The sequence below is a fragment of the Gorilla gorilla genome, chromosome 15 (genome assembly GCF_029281585.2).
Source record: "Gorilla gorilla gorilla isolate KB3781 chromosome 15, NHGRI_mGorGor1-v2.1_pri, whole genome shotgun sequence".
Lineage (NCBI taxonomy): Eukaryota > Metazoa > Chordata > Mammalia > Primates > Hominidae > Gorilla > Gorilla gorilla.
The window spans coordinates 116,214,612-116,236,859 of NC_073239.2; the positions used below are offsets into that span (position 1 = coordinate 116,214,612).

General features: G+C 49.7%; 1 protein-coding gene across 4 annotated transcripts in view; it reads right to left on the bottom strand.

The window, feature by feature from the left end:
- Positions 1–11,126, bottom strand: part of BCL11B (BCL11 transcription factor B) — a 100,878-nt gene extending 89,752 nt beyond the window's left edge. Inside the window, exon 1 of one of the 4 annotated variants that reach the window (XM_031002024.3) lies at positions 9,579–11,126. In XM_031002024.3, coding sequence (XP_030857884.1) covers positions 9,579–9,636 — 58 coding nt within the window. In that variant the 5' untranslated portion in view covers positions 9,637–11,126. The remainder of the gene's footprint in view (positions 1–9,578) is intronic. The other 3 variants (XM_031002023.3, XM_031002026.3, XM_031002025.3) reach the window with 3 other exon arrangements.
- Positions 11,127–22,248: the final 11,122 nt, after the last annotated feature.

Genomic DNA, 22,248 nt, shown 5'->3' on the forward strand with positions numbered 1-22,248 from the left:
TGAGTCTCCCGGCTCTGCACAGCCTCAGAGAGCCAGGCCTCTGTTCTAACAGGCAGAGTGGTCCAACCTGCCACCCAGAGACAAAAAAGCACCAGGAAAAAGACCAATGAAAACAGTCTTTCAAATTCCCAGACCCTACAGACCAGCCCCTCATGCAGTCTTGTCCAGCAAACTCGGGCCTTAAAAAAATAAAGCCAAGATGAGGTTTTCCTCTGAGATGATCTCTGCTTTCATGAAAAGCTCCCCAAGTGTCGGGCAGCCCTGCAGAATATTGCTGCTCTCAATATATTATGAGCCGAATAAAGTAGAGCAATTGCTGAAATGTTTGACTCATTAAGAGGAAAAATGAATGGATGCAGCAGACTTGTTCAAAAGGCAGATATCAGAGGGCTGAGGCGGATTCTGAAATGCTAAATCCTAAAGTGCAGGGACAAATCTGTATTTACACACACACACACACAAACACACGAGTTAGATTTTCTTTTACAACAAAACCACATTTTATTTACAAGGCCAGGCCTCCTCCCAGCTGGTAAATGCATTTAGAAGCAATCACAAATAATAATGGACATCGTTGTTAAGTGAAAGGGGAAGCACTTGATCCCAGGACAAACTTCGCCATGCCTCGGCTTTGCTGGGAAGGAATTTGAGTCAGAAGACAGAAATGGAAAGACATCGTTAACACAGGCCCAGCCAAGCAGCCAACAAGCCCCCAGCAGCTACAAGCTTTCAACAGGGCCTTACCTGGCCAGTGACTCCCCCACACACAGGGTGCCAAGGACCCCACCCTCCCTGGCCCATCTCTAACAACTGCCCATGCACCTGCCCTTAGGGAAACTCCAGCCGAGAGGTCTGCTGCCTGCTGTCCCCAGAGCACAGGCATGTGCGTGGCTGCCTGCACACACACATGTGCATTGCTACATACACAGTACATGGGCTGCTGCTCCTCCTTACCCTGCATTAATTCAAATCCAACTCTCTTATCTTTAATGGCTAAGCTACAGTCCAGGAGAAACATACACAGAATTATTGTTTCAGTGATGACGGGGGTGGGAAAGGGAAGGATGTGGGGGGATGGGTCCCAGGCTCTTAAAATCGTGTGCCACCAACGTCACAACCGCCATCATGATGTGTACGCATGTTTACAAGAAATGTTCAGCATCCATCCGCCCGAGCTCTGCATCCGACTGGAGACTTTACACCTGCTTCCTACGAAGAGGGAGCTCTTGCCAGCAAGCCCGTGCTTACCCATAATCTACGAAGAGATCTTTTCATCTCCTCTCCGTGAACACTTGGGGAGGGGCTGGGACTCCAGGCGACACGGAAACGCCACCACACGCACACTCGACGGAGCACAACACTTTCTGAGCTGCCATCCATTTTTAATTTATTGGATCCAAGGGAAAATAACAACCGTAGGGAGGGGGGAGGAGAAGGGTGGAGGGGGAGAGAGCAGGAATCAATTCTTGGTGGAGAAAATAATCTATGACTAGATGACGCTTAAAGGCACGACAAGAGATTTTATGAAGTTCCCCTTACGGAGGGAATAATGAAGTGCCCGGCAGACAAGGAAATGGAGATAAGAGGGAGGCGGGTGTCAGGAGGATGTCCACAGGGGGTCTCGAAGGGTTATTAGGACACAAGTTGGGGGTGGGGACCCTGGGAAGGCACAGCCAGGCAGAGTCTGAAGCAGGAAGCAAGACCCAGATCACGCCTCTCTGTCCTGACCCTCGACCCTCTCAGCAGACGGTCAGAGGAGTCCAGCCTGCTCCAGGTCAGCTCTGCACCCTCCTGACACCCTCCAAAGGCTGCCTCCCTGGAGGGACAGATGCATACCACAGCCACCACCCCATGAGGTCCTGTCTGCCCCTCCTCAGCTGAGGCACACACCTCGATCGCCGTTTCTGACATGTGAGAGGGAGAGCAAGGGAAGGCGGCCGGTGCAAAACATGCTTCCCAGTGTGGGCTTCCCAGGAAAATGACCAGGGTCCCGCTGACTCCGCCAGCAGCGGAAACTTTGGGCCTGGCCTGCAGGCCAGGAGGTGGAAACTCCAGATCCGTGAAGAGGTTTTAGATACAGGAAGAGGCTCACTCCCATACCTTCTGGTCTACAGACTCCAGGCGGGAAAGTCGAATGTTTGGGGAGGGCCTCCCTGTGTACAGATTGTTTGCAGGACTACAGCCTAATTTTAGGATGCTTAAGCAGCTCCCCGAAAAATATCCTCAGTTGCTCTATGGAGTCCAACCGCCTTCTCTCCCCCACTGCACACACCTCTCCAGAACCCGAAAAACTGAGCCCAGGAGTCTGGGTCTCCCCAGCACAAGAGCAGAAAAAAGAACAAGTGAATAAGGCAAACATACTCAGGTATATTCACAGGTCTCAGCCATTACTAAAAGGTTACAAATAAAAGTCTTGACAAATAAAATAGGCGCTTTAAAGAAAAAGAAAAGGAAAAGATTTACCACGATAGCAATCCTTCTCAACACATTTAGCAGGTTCTATAAAACTGCAAATGCCTTCAATCTTCAGAGCCACAACGGGCTCCTAACGATGTGATTAAAAAGCACTCTTTGTGGGCAAATGAAGAGATTTGTTTTTATTTAACATTATGCTTTTTTCAAAGGTGCGGAAGAAAAGAAGGGCTTCCACACAGGACACTGGACCTCAAGGCTTTAGCTGAAGGAGTTTGGATTATCTGAGGCCAACAGCAAATAGCAAGGGCAGGAGTGCTTTTGACATCTCTTTTCCAAGGTAGGAATTTAAACATGACCCCCCCTTTTTTTTAATTCTTAGCAGTGCATCCATTTCTGAGGCACATGTTAATCACAATAATATTGGCACTCAACTTTTCTTGAGTCATTTCTGAGTGTTGTTTTAGTAGAAAACTCATTAGAACATTTCACAAATGTATTTATTTGTATTTCAATAAAATAAGTGGAAGGGGGCCATAAAAAAGAAGTTATGTAAAAGAGAGGATTTTTTTTTTCTTTTTTTACTTTGAAGTGACTTAATTTTGTGTGGTCTGGGATTTCATTACAGTAAAATAGCTCAGGCTGGCTATTCAACACCCAAGCAAATTATCAGCTGCCACAAGAAAAAGAAAAAAGAATGAATTTCTTGATTTTCAGCAACTGCACAAAAGACTAGCATATGTCAAAATGCTGGACCAACATCCCGTGAATGTGGCACCATTCATCAAGCCTCCATCTAGTGTCACTTTTGCCAGTAAAAAACGAGGCTGCTCTGCTCACCCTCCTCACTGGCTTGTGCAGAAGACGCAAGAAATGTGTCCTTCTCTTTCCACGCGTCTCCAAATAGCCTGCTCTCGGCACTTTTTACCCACGCCCTGGGAAACATACTTGCTCAAGGGAGGCAGTCAGCACACGGCGTTTCTTGGGGAGGGATGGAGAAACAGGGGGACCGAGCCTGAGCACATCTGCCTGACATTTGGCTCCCTGGGACCGGAAGGAAGCTGAGTGGGATCAGGGAGTAGGGACAGGACAGAGCACCCAGGACCTCAGGCCAAATGGCCTGAGTCAAAAGAGTGCCGCAAAGTGACAAAGCATACTCACGGCAGCTGGATGACACAGACATTCATTCCTAGTGTCTTCTGTACCCTTCCCCATTAATAAATACAAAAGTGTATCTACAGCTAACACCGTCTTCAGAGAAAGATGCTCAGCCGGTATCAATAACTCAACCATGTGGTGCAGGGTACAGTCCCCAAAGACCATTTACTTTCTCCTCGTCCTCCCCAGATGTGAAGCCAACATTAACCTAGAGGCCAAAGTCTTTGGAGAGTTTCAGCTAAAGGTGAGGCCTAACCAGGCAGCCAGAAGGTCCATCCTTAAGCCATGGGAGATGAAGCAGAGTCTCCAACGGACAAGAACCTGACCCCCTCCCATTCCCTCCCCCATATATTTTTTCCTGCATTGTCTTATCTATGATCTGTGTTTAGTTACAGCTTGTGAAACTCCCCTGAGTTCTAAGGCAAAGGATTGGAGATTGCTAAACTGATTTTTAACGGTTTTCTGCAGCTCAGAGACCACCGTCCGGCCCAAGACTTCGAGGTCACCGTGCCTCTTCATCTCTGAGTGGTCCAGTGAGCTCGCTGCCACTACATGCTTACAACTGGCTCGATTCAAACATTAAATGAAGTAGAGAAATCATCAGATAAATTGCTGGCCCTCTGTACTGGAGAGTGAAGGCTCTTTCTCCAGCTGACGACAGCGCTAGGCTTTTGTCTGACCTAATTTATTTCTCTTTCAGGTTAGAATAAAGCACTCTTTCCTGTCGCAGGGTAACCTCTTCTGCTCATATATTGAACTCTAGCATAAGACTCAGGGTGCAGTCTGCAGATTTCTTCAACTTGGGAAAGAAGACATTATAAATCTAGAAATCCTATGATCAAAAGCACATATATTCCCCATCACTAGATTACATGTTTAGGGGAGAAATCCTGTCATTAAAAGCCATCCATAAAGGACAACTGTTTGGGGTGAAAGATGTGATCAACACTGGCTCTAGCAATCACATACTCTTTCCAAACAAAGTTTTACATGTTATTTGAGTCGGCATTTCAAATCTTTGGGGAACGGTGCTATTTCCATTAGTTCAGTGGGAACATTACCTAATAAATGGAATTGAGAATCCAAGTGTCATAAAATTTGAGCTAAAAGGATTTCCATTCATCAAGTTGTTTTAGGTACACGACTCCCAAAAGCAGCAACTCTCGACTGTTCCCTGGGTCTGTGACATGCAAGACAGAAATGAGCAGTACGCCTTCCCCAGACCTCCCCAGCCCGATCACCAGCGCCTTAATAACGCAGCAGAATTTTCAGAACGTCAAGACCACGGACGAATCAGGGAAAACACACCCATTCAAAACTCACAATTTTAATTGTTAAAAAAGAAAGAAAGAAAATCAAAGAAAAAGAAAATGCCCCCATCTGCCAAGTGAGGGCTTGTAAATCAATGGCGATAGCTTGAAAATAGATTTCTCAAACTTATATTCTCATTTTGTCCTGCACAAATCTCTGCTGGAAAATCAATATTACAACTTCACACTTAAGATATTTTGCAGCAACGTAAACTGCCGCCGCTGCTAATGGAAGCCCGTTCCTAGCCCATTGTAGCGGAGGCGCCAAGCCATGACACGGGCACCGAGCTCCCCCTAGCTGCCAAGTGGCGCTAGGCGCGGCTCGGCGTTTCAGCTTGCCATCAACCAAAAGCCAATTCAACTGAAAGTTTATTTTGGAAAGTATTTTATCACAACAAGCAACAGAGAATGCAAAGCAATCGAGATAGGAGATGAAAAGGGGATAAGTGAAGGCTGGTGCAAGCCGTGTTCTAAGCTATAAGACAGTGCCAAGAACTCCATTCTGAGAAGGCGCTAGAAACTGGTATCTGTAAACGACTGTTTTCTGTGCTTCCGTCTCACCTGAGACATAATTCTAATTATTCTCAAATGCACCCAAAGTTAGCCTTCCCTTGGGTTGACTAGGACCCATTAAGCCCTCCACACTGGTCACTGACACAACACACCCAACCAGCTAACCCAGCCTCGATGTCTCTAAGGCCGGCTTCACAAAAGCAACTGCATTCACCCCAGCACTTCAGAAATGACTAGTTTTCTGTTATGAAATATTTCAAAGGCCAGACAAAAAATCGCCAAGGCCAAGCACAGGCAGATAGCAACCTCCCCATCAAAAAAAAAGAAAAGAAATATGTATATGTACATCATATCATTCAGGTAGGGAAAAAAGACCCTTTAAAAATATTAGGGGTTGTTAAAATATGCTCACGGCTGGTTTCTCTCAGGTGTGAATTACAAATGAATAAAATCAGCCTGGCATAACACCTTTGGTGAACACGTTTTTATTCTCCCATTGAATCAGAGCAGCTGACTTATATCACACTTCTAATGATATGGGGTTCCCTTCTGTGCAGAAGGGAGAGGAACTTCACTCCCCCCCACCAACTAACCAAAAAAAAAAAAAAAGAGGGCTATGTCTTATGAAATTTATCAGAGGCCCAATTTTGAAAGACATGTGGACCACTGGAGATATACTCTACCCTGGGGAGTTAAGATAATTGTGAGCACCGCTGCCTTCAAAACACACAGCTACAGCAAAACCTAATTTAAAAGGTAACCATGGAATTAACACAGTTAGCCTAACTTTTGCATTGAATCTTGGGTCTCTAGTTGTTTTACAAAATCGTGAATTCATACGGAAAATTACTAATCTTCCTAGGAAACCTGTTGGTGGGTTGTTGAGAAAATCACCTTGATTGGGGTTACGCAGTTTACCGTGGACATCTTATTTTCCTTGGTCTCTTCAGAAAGCATCAAGCTCCTTCTTGGATTTAAGTACTCTTCCCTTCACCCTGGCCCTGTCTGGCACAGCGGGCTCTGGCCCTTTCCTCTGCGTGGTCAGCCAATCCCCCTTAACCTCCCCTCGGCACGATTGCCACTGTGTTGTTTTGTGTTTGTTTTTTATTAATAGCTGTGTCTGTCCTCTGCTTTTAAAAGCCATATCCATCTGGGTCAAACATTTTGAAGCAAACCAGAAGCCCAGGTTTCCATCACCAGCTGTCTCTCACTCTTTTTTACCTCACTCCTCTTGTCCCTGGCCCTGTCTGTAAATTTAACTAGCTCATTATGGAGCCCTTCTCAGACGCTCCCTCCCCCCTCTCCCCTCCCCCCCCCCCCCCCCCCGCCACCCACCCACAAAGACCATGCGTGCTATTTGTGTGCCCTCTTGTTTCCCAGGCCATCAGTTATTTGCAGTTGCATCATCCCTGAAGGACCTGAGGTTGCTGCCCCACAGGCCCAGGAGCTGCCACCCAACTGATAAAGATGTACCATGTTTTAAGGGGTATCTTTTGCATTTAAAATCTAAAATGTGAACCCCAAGTAGAGGATGCGACAGCACCCGCTTTGCCAGCCAGGGCTCCAAAGCACCCTGAATCCACGGCTCCTGCATCATTTGTGGAGAGGCACTTCCAGAGGCCAGAGAGGCTAAAGTGCACCCCATTCCTGCCTTTCCCCTGCTTGCTCTCCCACCTCCCTCCCGGGTGACACAGGACAGACGAAAAGCCAGCTGCTTTTGGATAATAAATAGCCTTGTCTGAAAACTGGTTGGACCACTCTCCTAGCTTAAACCTGTACACATAGCCTGGGCTCCGTGTGCCCCTCAAAGGCAGGCCGGCTTTCCTTTGCCCTCTGGTCTCCTTCCCCTTTTTCTCTCCACCTCTCTTCTCCTTTGCCTCTCTCTTTTTCCCTCCCTGCCACTGCTCCAGTGTCAGCTGGCTTTCCCCAGCGCGGCTCTGAGCAGGGCTGAGCGAGACAGGGAACAAATGAAGGATGGGAAAGTGCTGCACCAGGCACCCCTCACCCCCATGCCCAGCTGCCACCAGTCCTCTGGCCAGGGCTCTCGCCTGATGTCCCAGGAATGCCAGGAGAAGGAGAGCCAAAGCAAAGCGAACCTACCTGCTTCTTCCCCTTACACACAACTGCAACCACTCCTGGCTCGCCGCTGCTGCCAGCTTGGCAGTGCACCCCCATCCACTCCCCCTTCCCCGACCCCCCCAATTCCCCCTCCTCAAAAACAACCCTTGCAATTATACAGAGGCTACGTGGGGTAAATTGCCTCCTGGAGAAATTAAGCCTCTGCAAGTATAGACGTTTTAACAACCACCCCATCTAAACGGGGAAGGGTGTAGAATAAGCGATTGCTGTGGCTTGGTAAAGGATCGAAATGTCAACTGGCAAAAAAGACCTTGATCAAACCAAGCTCAAATCTAGCTGCAAAACATTTTGTTTTAAACGCAGCCGGCGAGTCTTCTTTGGTGTTACAATGGCGAAAAATAAAAGAGAAGTCCTCTTCCCTTCCTCCAAAGAGGCATCCCTCTCCCCTGGCGGATCCCACTTTAATTTCTATTCCCCCCCCCCAAAAAAAATCATAATAAATCCACAAATTCTTACTAATGTGTCTGCTGTAACAAAGGAGAGATGGCAACAGCAATTGCTCCGAGCAGATGGCTCCTATGCTGGGTTTTCAGGGGAGGGGAGAACCCCTTTATATATTTATTTATTTATTTAAATTTTTTAAAATATAACATAAATATTCGGCTCTCGGCCGCCCGGCAGCCAGTCCTCTGCGGTGGCTGGGCGCGCAGCCCTCTCTAGCTCCGCGCGGGCAGCCCGGCCCCAGCCCGGCGAGGTGCGCGGCGGATTGCAGGCATATAACCTGCCCGCGGTCTCGATGGCACCCAGAGGATGTTTTATTTCTATTGCAGTAAAAAAAAAAAAAAAAAAAAAAAAAAAGGAACGGCGACCCAGGCACCGCGAGAGAAAGAACGGCGGGGAAATGTTCGCGCGCAGCGAAGAAGCCGCCCCGCGGGCTGCGGCGGGCGGGGAGCGCCGCAAAGCCACCTTCCCGGTGCAAGTGTGCGGGGACCCGGGGCAGGCTCCCCTGCAAACACCGTACCTCGCCCGCTCGCGCTCGCTTTTCCCCTCTGCTAAATAAACCCAACAGGGACGGTGGAAGCTGCTGCTTGTCTTGCCCCGCTGCCTGACTTTGCCCGCCCAGCCACATGCTTGAAATCTACACGATTTCAGCCGGTGGATTTCCACTGCGACCTGCCTTGTTTATTTAGATAGGAAAGATGAAAGATACTGAGATAGAAAGATGGATACAAGATTGATGGGTCTCCTTTTTTTCTTTTTTTTTCTTTTACTATTTTACAAGCGCATCACTCTCTTCCCACTCCTAACTGACAACCTTTTTTTTTTCCTCGTGGCGGGGATTTTTCACCAACCCCAATCCCCCCACCTTTTTTGAAGTGGGGGAAAGAAGACAAGATCATCCCAGGAGACAGACGGAGGTGGGGAAGTGGGGGGTGGGGAGGGGGGCTTGAGCCCGGCAAACAGCCACGCAGCTGGATTATTTTGCAAATAGCAGGAGGAGGGGAGAGAAAGGCGGCTGCGGAATCCTAGGACTGGCGCGGCCGGCACCCTGCTGGGCCGGGCGCAGGGACCGGAGACCCGGAGCCGGCGGCCGCCCCTGGCCCTACGGCTCCCCCAGCCGGAGCGCACCCCGCTCTCATCCGCCCGCGCCGTCAGCGCGGACCCACGCGCTCGCCAACTTTTCCCCACTTCCCGGCTCCCCCTCCCCCTCCGCTCCCCCAGCCCCCTCCCCCTCCTCTCCAAACCCCGCCACCAGCGCCGCCGCCGCCACACACGCCGCTCGGAGGGGCGAGCGTCCAGCAGGGCTCGGCGCGCACACACACACACTCCTCCAGCCTGCATGCCCCCTCCCCGGCCCGGAGCCGGCTCCGCAGGCCCCCGAGCCCGAGGCGCGTCCGGCTGCTCGGCGCCCCAACTCCCCGGGCTGCAAAGAAACTTTCCTATGGCCCCCGCCCCCCGCCATGCTCCAGGCCGACGCCGTAGACTGCCAGCCAGCGGGCGGCCCCGGCGCCTGGCCCGGCTCGGCTGTTCCGGGCTCGGTGTCCCCAGCCCCAGACGCCCGGAGCCCCATCTCCGGCCCCTCGCGCGCACTCCGCAGACACTTACGGGTGATGAGCTCCCTCTGGGACAAGTGCTGCGGGTTGCCCTGTTTGCGGCGGGACATTGCCCCGGCATCTATTCTGGCATCGCCCGGAGAGCTGCACTGATGGGGGGAGCCGGGGGAGGGGGTCCGAGCCGCCGCCGCTGCCGCCGCGCCGCTGCCGCCGCCGCCGCCGCCGCACCTCCTCCTCTGCCCGGGTTGGTGTTTTTTTTCCCTTCCTCTCTTGCCCTCTCTTCCTCCTCTTCTTCTTCTTTATTTTGCTCTTTCTTCTAGGCTGTTTTTTGTTTTGTTTGCAGAAAGAAAAAAAAGGGAAGAAAAGCAAGAAAAACCTCTCGATCTAAAATAAGAAAAAGAGGCAAAAAAAAAAAAACTGCTGTTGCTTTCCGCGGACTGGCTGGTTTCTTTAAAAATATATTCTTTCGAAGGAAAAAAAATCTCTTACACTTCTTCAAACTGCTTGGCCTCTTGCACTTGCAAATGTCTTCTTGAACTTAAACTGGATTTTGCACTGGCTCCTGACACTTTCTTTCAGGGTCTGGTAGGTGGAAAGCGCACTTCTACCAGGAGGGGAAAAAAAATGCAAACAAATAAAAAAATAAAAGAAGAAAAAGCAAAGGAAAAAAAAAAGCAAAGAAAACTTGGGGACTTGTCTCGTACCCCCTCACCCCGCCCCCTCAAAAAACCCAAAGCAATGTAAAACTGCCCCGGTTCGGTTGTTTCTGGGTTTTCTGCGGGCTGCCTGTTTTTGTTTTTGTTTTTGTTTTTTCTCGGAGACTGACCCTTCCGAGGCTCTGGGGGGACACCAGGAGAGGCTCCTTCCCAGTTCACCTGGCAGGCTGGCGCCGGCCGGAGGGGCTGCCGAGTCCCCGCGAGCGCTCCCCAGCGCTCCCCTGGCGCCGCGGGCCCGGGGGGAGCGGGGCGGAGGGGCGGCTCGCCCAGTGCGCCTGGGTCGGTGCGGGCGCAGACTGGGAGCTATAGATTGCAACGTGAAGATGGCGGAGTCCGGGTTCTCTGGGAGCTCTCGGTCTCTCTATGGCTGGGGCTGCCTCTGTACAATGGGATAAAATTCAAGTTCAAGTGCGGACGTGACGTTTAATCTGCACTAGAGACAAAAAGACCCAGAGAGTCGGAGCACTGGGGGCGACTAGCGGTGGCTTTTTAACATTGTACCCTGTAAGAGAACAAGAAAGCACACACAGAGACACACTCGCGCGCGCGCGCACACTCACACACACACACACAGTCGCCAGTTGCGCACACCCGCAGCCCAAGCCGGACACACGTGCAAACCGCGTTTTTGTGCGCTCATCTCCCCCGAGCCCCGGCTGCGCAAAAGCGGGAGGGGGTTGGTGGGGGGGCCACTGGGCAGCTTATTTTAAAATAAAAGAAAAATCGTCCTTATATCTCCTCCCTCCTGGGAGCAGGACCCCCTGAGAAGGGGGGCGGGGTGCTGTGTGAGTGAACTAAATTGAATCAATGCAAGTCTCCACCCACCCAAAAGCTCTTTCGGACTTGGACTTTGGGGGTGGGGGCGTGGACTGTGGAAAAGGGTTGGGGTCGACATGGGAGTTGGGGGGACAGTAAGAATCGCTTCGTTTCCCTGGAAAAGTCGCTTGGTAGTTTTTACTTTTGTTTTATGGTCGCGGGCGGCGAGTGGGGGGGGGAGTAGATGTTGGAGTTCAACTTCCAAAAAGTGTCTCCATATAAATCCTGGTATTACAGACTCTGGGAGGGTGAGGATGACAAAATAAACGACACTAAGACAACAGAATCAAGAGCACGTGAGGGGGTGAGAAGTGTTTGAGACCTTGTTTGAGTCCCACTTGGAAAAGGATTTTCACTCAAATCTTTGTCCCCTCCCCTCACCTTACCCCGATTAACTCCTGGGGTCAAACACGACCCCACCTCCTAAACTGGGTCCATGGCAAGCGAGAGGGTAAAGGGACCGGGGCGCTCCACGTGGGAGAGGGACTTGGACTTGCCGGCCCAGGAGTAGGTGTGGCCAAATCTCCGCAGATACTCGGGTGGGTGACTCCAGGAGGCGCCCCTGACAATCACAGCAACCTGGAAGTCACACCCCGCCCCCCGCGCTCCTCGGCCCAGGGTAGGACTTGGAAATGCCTGTCAGACTGGGAAGGACGCAGCTGCCTTGTCAGCCGTTTGATCTCCAACCGGCGAGGACAAGAGGAGTTGTGGGGCCTCTCCGTGGCCCGGGGACAAGGCCAGACCACGGCCCCCGTGGACACCCCCCATTCCCCAGGCTGCGGCCAACTTTGTCAATTTGATGACCTGGCCTCCAGGGCTGGGCGCGCCACGCGGCTGGCCTCCTCTCCCTTCTCAGGGTTTCTCCGGAGGCGGCCAGGGCGGGTCGGGGCCTGGCTCCGGCTAGGCTTCGCGGGCGAGTCCAGCTGCACCCACCCCACTCCGCCCCCAGGCCTGGCTCCGGCAGCTTCACCCGGGCGCATAGCGAGGCCGTGACGCCTCAGGGAGCGCCGCCTCCCTCGGGGCCTTTTCCTCGGGGGGCACACGGGGGTTTTTGTTTTCGTCCCGAAGGTCTTGGGTGGGGCGATGGCACCAACAATTTAACAGCGCCCAGCGTCCGTGAGCGAGAACGGAAAGAGATCCCTTCCAGTCCCATACCCTAAAAAATAATAACAATAAAATGTGCCCTGGCTTGCAGTTCTGTAAACTGTGGGCTCCACGGTGGGCGGACGCGAGGCCGAGCGGATGGAGACCGGGGGCGGGGCGCGGACTTGCACCTCCTCGCCCTGGCCGGGCAGGCTGCACCCTGCTGCCCACCCCCAACACCCCACCTCCACGTGGTCCAAAGTCTAGTAGGGCCACCCTCTTCTGCCATCCCTCTCACCGGGAAAATCTTTCCAGGAAAGTGGCTTAAGAAAAATATGCCCACACGCACCTTTAATAAACTTCTTAAGACATTCATAAACTGGCCATCCCTACTCGCCCAGACCCTAAATTTGAAAGATCAACTCGCGCTCTCTTTCTGAGAACTAGCGATGTGAAGCCCAGAGAGGGTGAGCACTTTGCCCTAGGACACACAGCGCATCAGGGACAGGTCTGGACCCAAAACACCGCGGCGTGCCTGCAGCCCAGCGCCGCCGGCGGTCCGAGACTCGAAATCCCGACCCACGACCCTCACCTTCCTGGGGTTGATTACAAGGAAGGCAGACCCCGCCAGTGGCAAGGCGGGACGGGGAGGACCCCTCAGGAAAAGGGAGCCCCTCCGCGAGCGGCGCAAGGGCTCTCGGAGTCCCAGCTGCAGCCGCCACCCCGCGTGCGGTAAGGGGCCGTGCCTGGTGAGGGGGCACCCCCTCCCCACTCCCAGCAGGAAGTAGCTGGCGTGGGCCGGCGCGTGCCCCACGGACCCGAGGAGCACTTCCTCATTGGCCCCGCGCTGCCCCGACGGCGGGAAGAGGGACGCGCGGGCGGGCGGGCGCAGGGCCGGACACGCCGCCGCCCGCCGGCGCGCTCCACCTCGCGGCAGCCGGGGAGAGGCTGCCCTGCCCCTGCCCAGCCTTGAGCCGGCCCCTTCGCCCTCCTCCTCCACCTCTTCCTCCGCATCTTCCTCCCCCTCCTCCTCCTTCTCCCCCTCCTCCCCCTCCTCCTCCTTCTCCCCCTCCTTCCCCTCCTCCTCCTCCTCCTCCTCTTCTCCCGAGAGGCGGCCGGGCGCAGGCAGGGAGCGATCCCAGCTGCCACTCCAGTCTCCTCTTTTTCCCTCTGCCCGTCTGGCACGGGCCTCATCAGCGCGCAAAGCTGTTAATGTCTGGTCTCACAGCTCCCCCTTTAGTCTTGCTGCGCTCCATGTCTCGCGTTCCAAGACGGATCAATAGCCGCCTCTCGGCCGACCTTGACCTCTCCCTCGACCCTGCCTGGCTTCCGCAGCTGGCCCAGTACTAATGTTTCCCCACTCTCTAGATGCCCAGACAGCAGGCGGGGCGGGAGGGGGGTGGTCGACCTCGGCCCACAGCCACGTACCCACCCCTGCCTCAGCACCCCAGGCAGGCGAGAGGGGGGTCCAGGACTCTCCTGAGAAGGTCACTGCACCGCCCCACCGCACCCCACCCCACCTCTTCTTCACCAAACCTTTGTTTAAAATACAAGTCACTCCTGCCCTCTCCCCACCCCCAAAAAAGAGGGTGCAGGTGGCTCACATATGAAAATGTAAAAGGAAAAAGTGTGGGTCCAAATGTGGTCCTGAACTAATATCTTAAAACCAGGTTCATTTCTCTAGCACCTGCTGCAGACCTACTGTGTGCTGGGCCCAAAGCTGGGGCTTTGTGCATGCTGGAATCACATGGAAATAAATGCCACCTTTTCTGCACTATCTTTACATACACACACACACACACACACACACACACAGAGCAGATGTCAAAAAGCTTTTTGAACTCACAAATATTTCCCTGCTATTCTTTTTCTAGCTTCACAGTGCATTCCAGCAGATAATCCTCCATATTCTCAGTCACTTTAAATTTCTTTACAGAAGAATAGTTCAGAAATCAGAAATCATTTCATCAAATCAGAGTGCATTTTTATTAACCTTATGTGGGGCTTTAATTCCCTGTGTGTGCTGCGTGTAACACACCATGCAGTGGGGGCAGATTAAACAGACACGTGACCCCCAAGCCAGGCTTTTTGTTTAAAATTCTTTGAACGATTCTCAATACTTAACTCAGCTGAGGTTGGACTCTATTCGAGATCCTACAATGTTATCTTTGCCTTCTGAGCTGTTATATTTTATCTCTTATGTCTTTACAAAAATTTGGAAAGAATCAAGATAAGAAGTGTCAGTAGAAATGGGAAGTCCTAATGTTTCTGCAGAAAGAAAACTGACATTTCATTTGTTTTTGTTGTTTTCTTTTTAACACAGATCCACCCTCTGAAACGCAGTCAACTTTGTAGCAATTCAACAGCACATCTTACCAAATTACTTTGGGCTTCATTTTTGGTGCTTTAAAACAAAGAAGAAGAAGAAGAAATCCATGCAAAGAGAAGGCAAATCGTTTCATATTCACAGGTATAGGGCAGACTCAGAAGCAACCCTTGTCTGTTCATTTCTATTCCTCCGGATCTATAAGTGTTATTGACTGAGAAGATGAACATGAATACGATGTTCCGATCTGATCAGTGGATGGACTTATTCTAACTTGTGAGGAAACCACAGTGGAGGCACCAAGCAAATCATATTTATGTATATATTAATAAGGCTCCCAAGGTGGTCCTTATCTCTTTCCTTACAGTTCTAGAATCTTTAGCAGCTATCAAATCCAGAGGCATAAAAAGACAAAAGAGGCCTTTTGGGCTTCCTGCCGTATCTTCTAGAATTATTTTATGTCATTTCTGAAAATTACAGCAAATTTCTGGGAGCCATAAGCACTCAATTAAAGCTTTGCTGGATTTAGAGGAGTTGTTCACGTTGTCACCTGATAGCAGAGTCAGGACCACAAAACTTGCCTTTCAACAGTTGTTTGGTTGATTCTTTTGGTGTACTGAATTTAACAACATTGCTTTTGTTAAAACATGACATCATTTGCACCTTATTTTTTTCTGCAAGTAATACCTGGCCTTGATACAGTAGTACATTTCCAACCGTTGCTTGACTGTATAAGGCATAGGTAAGCTGTAGGAAAACTGAGGCATCATTGCCTGCTGCCTTTGTATCTGCAGCCTGCAAGGGGTTAAATCAAATTCACTGTTCCTGATTCATGTATTATTTTCCTTAAAAAATACTTACCCAGCTCCCCGTATATGAAAAGGACTCACACCCACATTGAATGTTCCTAGCTCTGTCCCTGTCATCAGAAATGATATTGAATGGCTCAGTACTAGGGGATCTGGAACTATTTCTACAGCTTTCTCACCTCATTTGGAATTTTCTTGTCTTGCTAATTTTAATTCTTTAGTTGAGTCATCAATTCAAATTTGGTAGGGACTGGCATCACCCAGTTGGTCGACTTGGGAGAAATATTGTTCATGAAGATGATCAGACTGCACCAAATTCCACCCCCACCCCTCACATATACAGAGATCCGAGCGGCTGTGTTGTGAGTGCGTGTGTGTGTGTGTGTGTGTGTGTGTGTGTGTGTGTGTGTGTGTGTGTGTTATGCAAAAGGGTCTCTCTGCTGCTTTCTCTTTTGTCACTGAGTCTCCAAATTGTGTAACTGAAACTGCAAGGAAGACCGTTTTCCTGAAGATGCTGAGAGCTCTGTTTTGAAGACACACACATATCCGTGAGTTTGAATTCAGTGGTCTAGTGACCATCCATCTGCCCTTTGTAGAGAACAGACAAGGAAAATAAAGAGAGTTAAAGTGGTTCAAATGAGGGACTCAGAAAGGAATTTTCAGTTCCGACTCTGGCTGTCAGCTGCTGTCATTGAGACCGAGCAACAATGAGGTGTCTGGTGATAGGAAATGGGGAGGACTAGGGATGGAGGCAGTAATGATCACCTTCCTAACAAGGGTTTTATGAGGCTGTGAGGATTAATTAGTTTGTATCCTTAAGCAGTTTGAGAAAGATGAAGTTTCAGTAAATGCTAAGCTGGAGTTGTAGACATCTGACTCAGTAGAGAGGTCTCCCCCACCCCCAATCCCAGGCTTTGAAAACTCCTATCTGTGCTGTGATGCACTACAAAGGAAGTGAGGGGGAAGCAAGCACTCACTTATGGAAGAACAGAGAAGGAGAGAGAGACATGAGTCAGGCTAGCATCCCTCCAACAGGCTCGGCTAATGAGGATGCTGCAATGGGGGCGCTTACCAAAAAATGAAAATAAAAACCAGCCAACACCTTGTTTCAGATATGCCTTCCAGAGCTAGGAAAGAGAGCTCTGGGAGAGCTCATCTGTTGTTTTGTAGTTTTAGAAACAGCCACGGATGCTTTCGAGTGAATTCAACAAAGGTAGTTTGTATCCTAGAAAACACGTAAGTGGTTTCTCTCTATTTAATAGAGAAGGGTTAAGGTTGCAAGCTGACAAACGAGGCTCTACACCACAAAGTTCTAACTGCAGGCACATTATTGAAGATGAAATCATATTTCTATAGTATGTGGAAGTTATGAAAGTTGTTCCATTATGTACATATTAAAACATTGCCTCTGCTTGAAGATGCACTTTCAGCTTAATTTACAAGGCAGACAATTTGCTACAACAAAAGATAATTAATGCTGCCCAGGGAAAACCGAGACACTGGATTGCTGTGCATTCTGGTATTAGTTTAATCTGGATCCTTTTATAAAAATGATTTCACTGTGATTTCAAGCCTTTGGAATCACTGAAACAAGAATAGCTTCTATAATATGGATGTGGCAATAACATTTCCCATTTGAACTTGTGACAAAGCCCCTCTGCCTGCCTCTCTCTCTCTCTTTCTCCCCCCCTTCTACCCACCCCGCCGGCCCCATCACACACACACACACACACACACACACACCACACACACGTATCATGAAATTAACACCAGACAGGAGCAAAAAAGATCATCTCTGACCACTCTGATGATCTGGATTCTAAATAAGGCAGATTTATGGTCAATTATTTTAAATCTGTATTTGGACCTCTGGATTCAAACGGGTAGATTCATCAGCTGTTGGGATTCAGCACAGGCATCTGCAGTTTCATTATTTGTATCTGCTTAACAGGAACAATTAGAGACTGAAGAGTGAGGACGCCTGTTTGGGGACTGGTTTGGTATTGTACCCAGACCACACATTCCGGCTGGGAAGGAACACAGTAATGTATAAAGCATTAGTGGATTTAACGCTCTGCATTGTGCTTGGGGAATCGAATTGTTGATGTTTCTGGCAAGAACTCATACTCCAATTGAAATCTATCAAACACCTTAATTAGCTCCGGGTACCTAAATGCACCCAACCCAGAGGCAAGTTGGAAAGCAGCAGAAGGAAAGGGCAGGAGCTGGCACAGAGGTGTCATGGGCCTCCCTGGGTACCTTCCGCACCCTGTGGCCTCACTTTCCAGACCAGAATACATGGGCCATGGTGGAAAGTCAGACAAGTTGCAGCTCTCACTGCAGCAGCCACAGGGATGTGATTGAAGGTGTTTGGATGGTTTGACCGGTGTTGGCTAAGGGGATGAGAAGAGGCCGCAGTGACACAAAGCTGTTGCCGATAATAACTGGAGCCTTTTTCTGAGCCAATCGTTCCACCTGGACCTCAGTACAAATTATTGTTTTCAATTACCACCTGTGTATTCCTTCCCATGCAACTTATTGATGTAAAATTACAGCTACACCGGTATAAATAAGTTATGCTGCAGTTGTAAAATGGAAGAAATTTTGTTGTAGCAATTATGTTCAGCAAGATGACAAAATAAATTTCCAGAGCTGTGCCTGCAGTAACCTGGGGAATTTAAACCTCATAATTTCCATTCATTTCAGATAATTTGGAGTAATTTCTATATGTAATAACTTTGTAATGAAAAACACAGCAGTACTGAAGTGATTTCGCTCCGTTTTTTTCTCCTATGGTATACATGGCACAAAATGAATGATAAAAATAATATTTCCTTTTTATATGTGTGTGTGTTGAGTAATTCCTTCAGTAAAAATCATAAACTAATACCCAGACTAAATCTCTGTCCACAAAATGAAAAATAAATTGAGTTAAAGAAAGTGAAAAAGTATGAAGGGCTTTGGATGCTTTATTGTGACTTTATTGAATTGTTTTGTTCCCATGCTCCCTCTGATCCCTAAGGGTTACAGTTCCCAAGTAAGGGGCAAATGCAGGGGAGCCCCAGATGGCTCAGAGGAGGTAGCAGGGGGACCCCCAAAGGCCAGGAAACCCTCGCCAGGTGGTGATTTCTCCCCAGAAGCATAAGAGACTCGTTCTCCTCTTGAGATGAGCATCTTTAACGGTTGATTTCACTGCGACTGGAAAGGACCTGGTAGGCTGGTCAGTGGTCATGTCAGTTCTGACATATTTCCTCCTTTAATTAAAGACAAGGCAAGGTGGAGCACCAGTGCCCTGCCCGACCTATGACGGTGACACCTGCCACTGATGTATGCAGCCCCTGAATGCCACGATTTATTCATCGGAAGCTCCCACTGAGCTGTGAGAAGGTGACAGGAATTACAGCAGCTGCATTAGCTCCCAGATCCACGCGATTAGCCTCTGCCACTGCCACGGTGCACATCAAGGGTTTCCTCTAAGTGAAAAATCGAGGCGTCATTTCCTAAAACCTGCCTGCTAATAGTAACGGCTAGTGACTGTCAGTAGCCTCCCCACCAGCCATGAGGGCTGCCTGCTGCCTTGAAGTAGAATGGCTCCCCTGCCCTGCAAACCCTGGCCTGGTACATGCTGCCAGGGTGCCCATCTGGAGGCTCAGGCTTTGGCTGAGTCGGCTGGGGAAAGGGCATTCATTTCTCAGGCTCTGTGGTCTCCCTGTCAGATGGGCTTCACCGCTCTGTATAAGCGGTGATGAGTGGGTCTTAGCAAAGCGCCTGGCCCGGTCTCTCGCCATGCAGCAGTCGCATCATAAGCATGGCTGTGATTTGTTCCTTCAACAACACATGCGGATGGGATACCTGCTGTATGCCAAGCACACCATGGGGGACGGGGCCCAAAGATGGCAATATTGTGAGGTGGTGGTACTGAGGTTCCAAGTTCAGGCAAGCCTGAATCTGACACACCACCCCAGCTCCAAAGAACAGAGCAAGGGAAAACAAAAAGTTGATGACATAGTTCAGCAATTATAGTAGTGAGAGTACAGCCCATCACATGGACTCGTGGCCATGTGTCCCAAGTGCCATGGGAGCAAAGCAGCTGGGCTCAGGGGTCCTGAGCACAGATTGCAGAATTCTTCCAAGACCCTCAAGACCTGCTCATTCAAAGAGACACTCTGTCTAATTACATTGTGAGGCCATTTATCTTATCTAATCCTCGGAAGAGAAAGACTTTCATCCCCCTTAGACAGGAAACCTGAAGTCAGCCACCACGAGGTAGAGCCCAGATCACCCCAGGTCTGTCTCTGTGTGTAACCACTACGCTGTCCTATACCCGGGTTGGATTTCCAGCCATCCTGCAAGCCAATAACAAGCAGCTGAAAACATCACCAGATGTGGAACCAGAACAGCAAAGACAAAGTCAGTGCTGGATCGAGACATGGAGGAAGGAAGAGAATTACAGAGAAACAAAGTTTGCATTAAGGACACAGTATACTCAGTTAGTAGAAGAGATTTTGTTTGTTTGTTTGTTTGTTTGAGACAGCAAAATCCAACAAGACACACCACGGTTATGAAACTAGATAATTGAGGCAGAGAGAAATGGGGTGGAGAGAGTGGGGTAAGACAGACGTTTCTGCTGGTAAAATTTGAAACAGACAAACAACTCATGTTGGGACAGAGTTTTAGTGTACAAAGCCCTTTTGCTTCCGTGACTTGAGTTTGTCCTCCCAGCAGCCTGTGAGAAAAGCAGGACAGGGCACACACAGCTTGATATATGCCTCTGAGATCGCCAGGGTCAAGTCTCCGCTGCGCCCGCTGCTAGCTGCAAAAGCCTTCATGCGGTTTCTCTTCTCGGCATCCCAGGTCCTCCTCTATCAACGCCTCTGTAAGCATCTCATCAGATGACCTCTCAGAAAGCCCCCAGCACAGGCCTGGCACAGAGGAGGCATTGAATAAATGATAGATATTATTATGGAGGCGTTTTACTCATGAAACAAGAGATTCACATTCAACTCAGTCTATGGTACACACGTCAATATTTCAGGAACGAAATGGGAAATTTCCCCAGATTTCACTGGTACATAATTGACTAATATTGATGAAGCATCTTGTCTCAGCGCTGCTGTAACAAAATACCTGAGACTGCATAATGTATACAGAATAGATATTGCCGGGCGCTGTGGCTCATGCCTGTAATCCCAGCACTTTGGGAGGCCGAGGCGGGCAGATCACCTGAGGTCAGGAGTTCAAGACCAGCCTGGCCAACATGGTGAAACCCCATCTCTACAAAAATACAAAAATTAGCCAGGCATGATGGTAGGTGCCTGTAATCCCAGCTACTCAGGAGGCTGAAACAGGAGAATCGCTTGAGCTTGGGAGGCGGAGGTTACAGTGAGCCGAGATCACGCCATTTTACTCCAGCCTGGGTGACAGAGTGAGACTCAATCTCAAAAAAAAAAAAAAAAAAAAAAAGAATAGACGTTGATTTCTCACATTTCTGGAGGTTAGGAAGTCCAAGATGAAGGCGTCAGAAGGTTCAGTGTCTGGTGAGGGCCCCAGCCTTTGCTGCCAACATGGTGCCTTGTTGCCACATCCTCCAGGGTGGACAAACACTACAGCTTCACATGGCAGAGGAGCAAACAGGCCTAAGCTAGTTCCCTCCAGCCCTTTCCCTCCTAATCCACTCATGGGGCAGAGCCTCCATGACTCAGTCATCTCCCCAGAGGCCCTACCTCTGAATACCACCACAATGGGGACTGAGTTTCAGCGTGAATTTTGGAGGGGACACATTCAAATCATAGCACACCTACTTTGTGCCAAGGACCAGGCTAACCTTTGCCAATACCCAGAGGAAAACATCATAGTTGTTATCTGCTAGTAGCAGGTCACTGGGCTCTGAGCTTCTCAAAACAGACAGTCCAGATCCTACCTCGTCTCCTGTGCCCGTGACGGGCACATAGGAGGGTATCAGTGACTGAGCCAGCTGGACCTCACTACAAGACCTAATACACAGGCAAACTAGAAAATCCAAGGCCAGCCGGGCGAGGTGGCTCTCACCTGTAATCCCAGCACTTTGGGAGGCCAAAACGGGTGGATCACCTGAGGTCAGAGGTCAGAAGTTCGCGACCAGCCTGGCCAACATGGTGAAACGCCGTCTCTACTAAAAATACAAAAATTAGCTGGGCGTGGCAGCAGGCACCTGTAATCCCAGCTACTCAGGAGGCTGAGGCAGGAGAATCGCTTGAACCCAGGAAGAGGAGGTTGCAGCGAGCCGAGATCTGGCCACTGAACTCCAGCCTGGGGGACAAGAGCAAAACTCCATCTCGAAAAAAAAAAAAACAAAGAAAGAAAGAAAAAGAAAAACCATGGCCATGGGACAAAAACTGCAAAGAAAGCTCTCAGGGTTCAGAGATGAGCATATGGGAGTTTGAGGGTGGGGAATCATTGTTCATCTTCTTCTCTCGGTCTCCACATTTTCTATAATCTGCATTTATGGTTTTTATTATCAGCCGCCAAAAATTAAAAATTAAAGGTTGTAGCGGCTGAACCTTTTGACTAATTATTCAGGAGGAAAATAATAGACTACATATGAAAAAAAGACCGGAAGGAGATTCAGAAATAACAGCAGCTATTGTGTGAGAATTATGAGATTAGGGGGGATTTTAAAAGAACTTTGTCTCCCGCTGGGCACGGTGGCTCATATCTGTAATCTCAGCACTTTGGGAGCCTGAGGCGGGCGAATCACAAGGTCAAGAGTTCAAGATCAGCCTGGCCAACATAGTGAAACCCCATCTCTACTAAAAATACAAAAAATTAGCTGGCTGTAGTGGCGGGCTAATCCCAGCTACTCGAGAGGCTGAGGCAGGAGAATCGTTTGAACCCGAGAGGCGGAGGTTGCAGTGAGCCAAGATCACGCCACTGTACTCCAGCCCAGGTGACAGAGTGAGGCTCCGTCTCAAAAAGAAAAAAAGGAACTTTTTT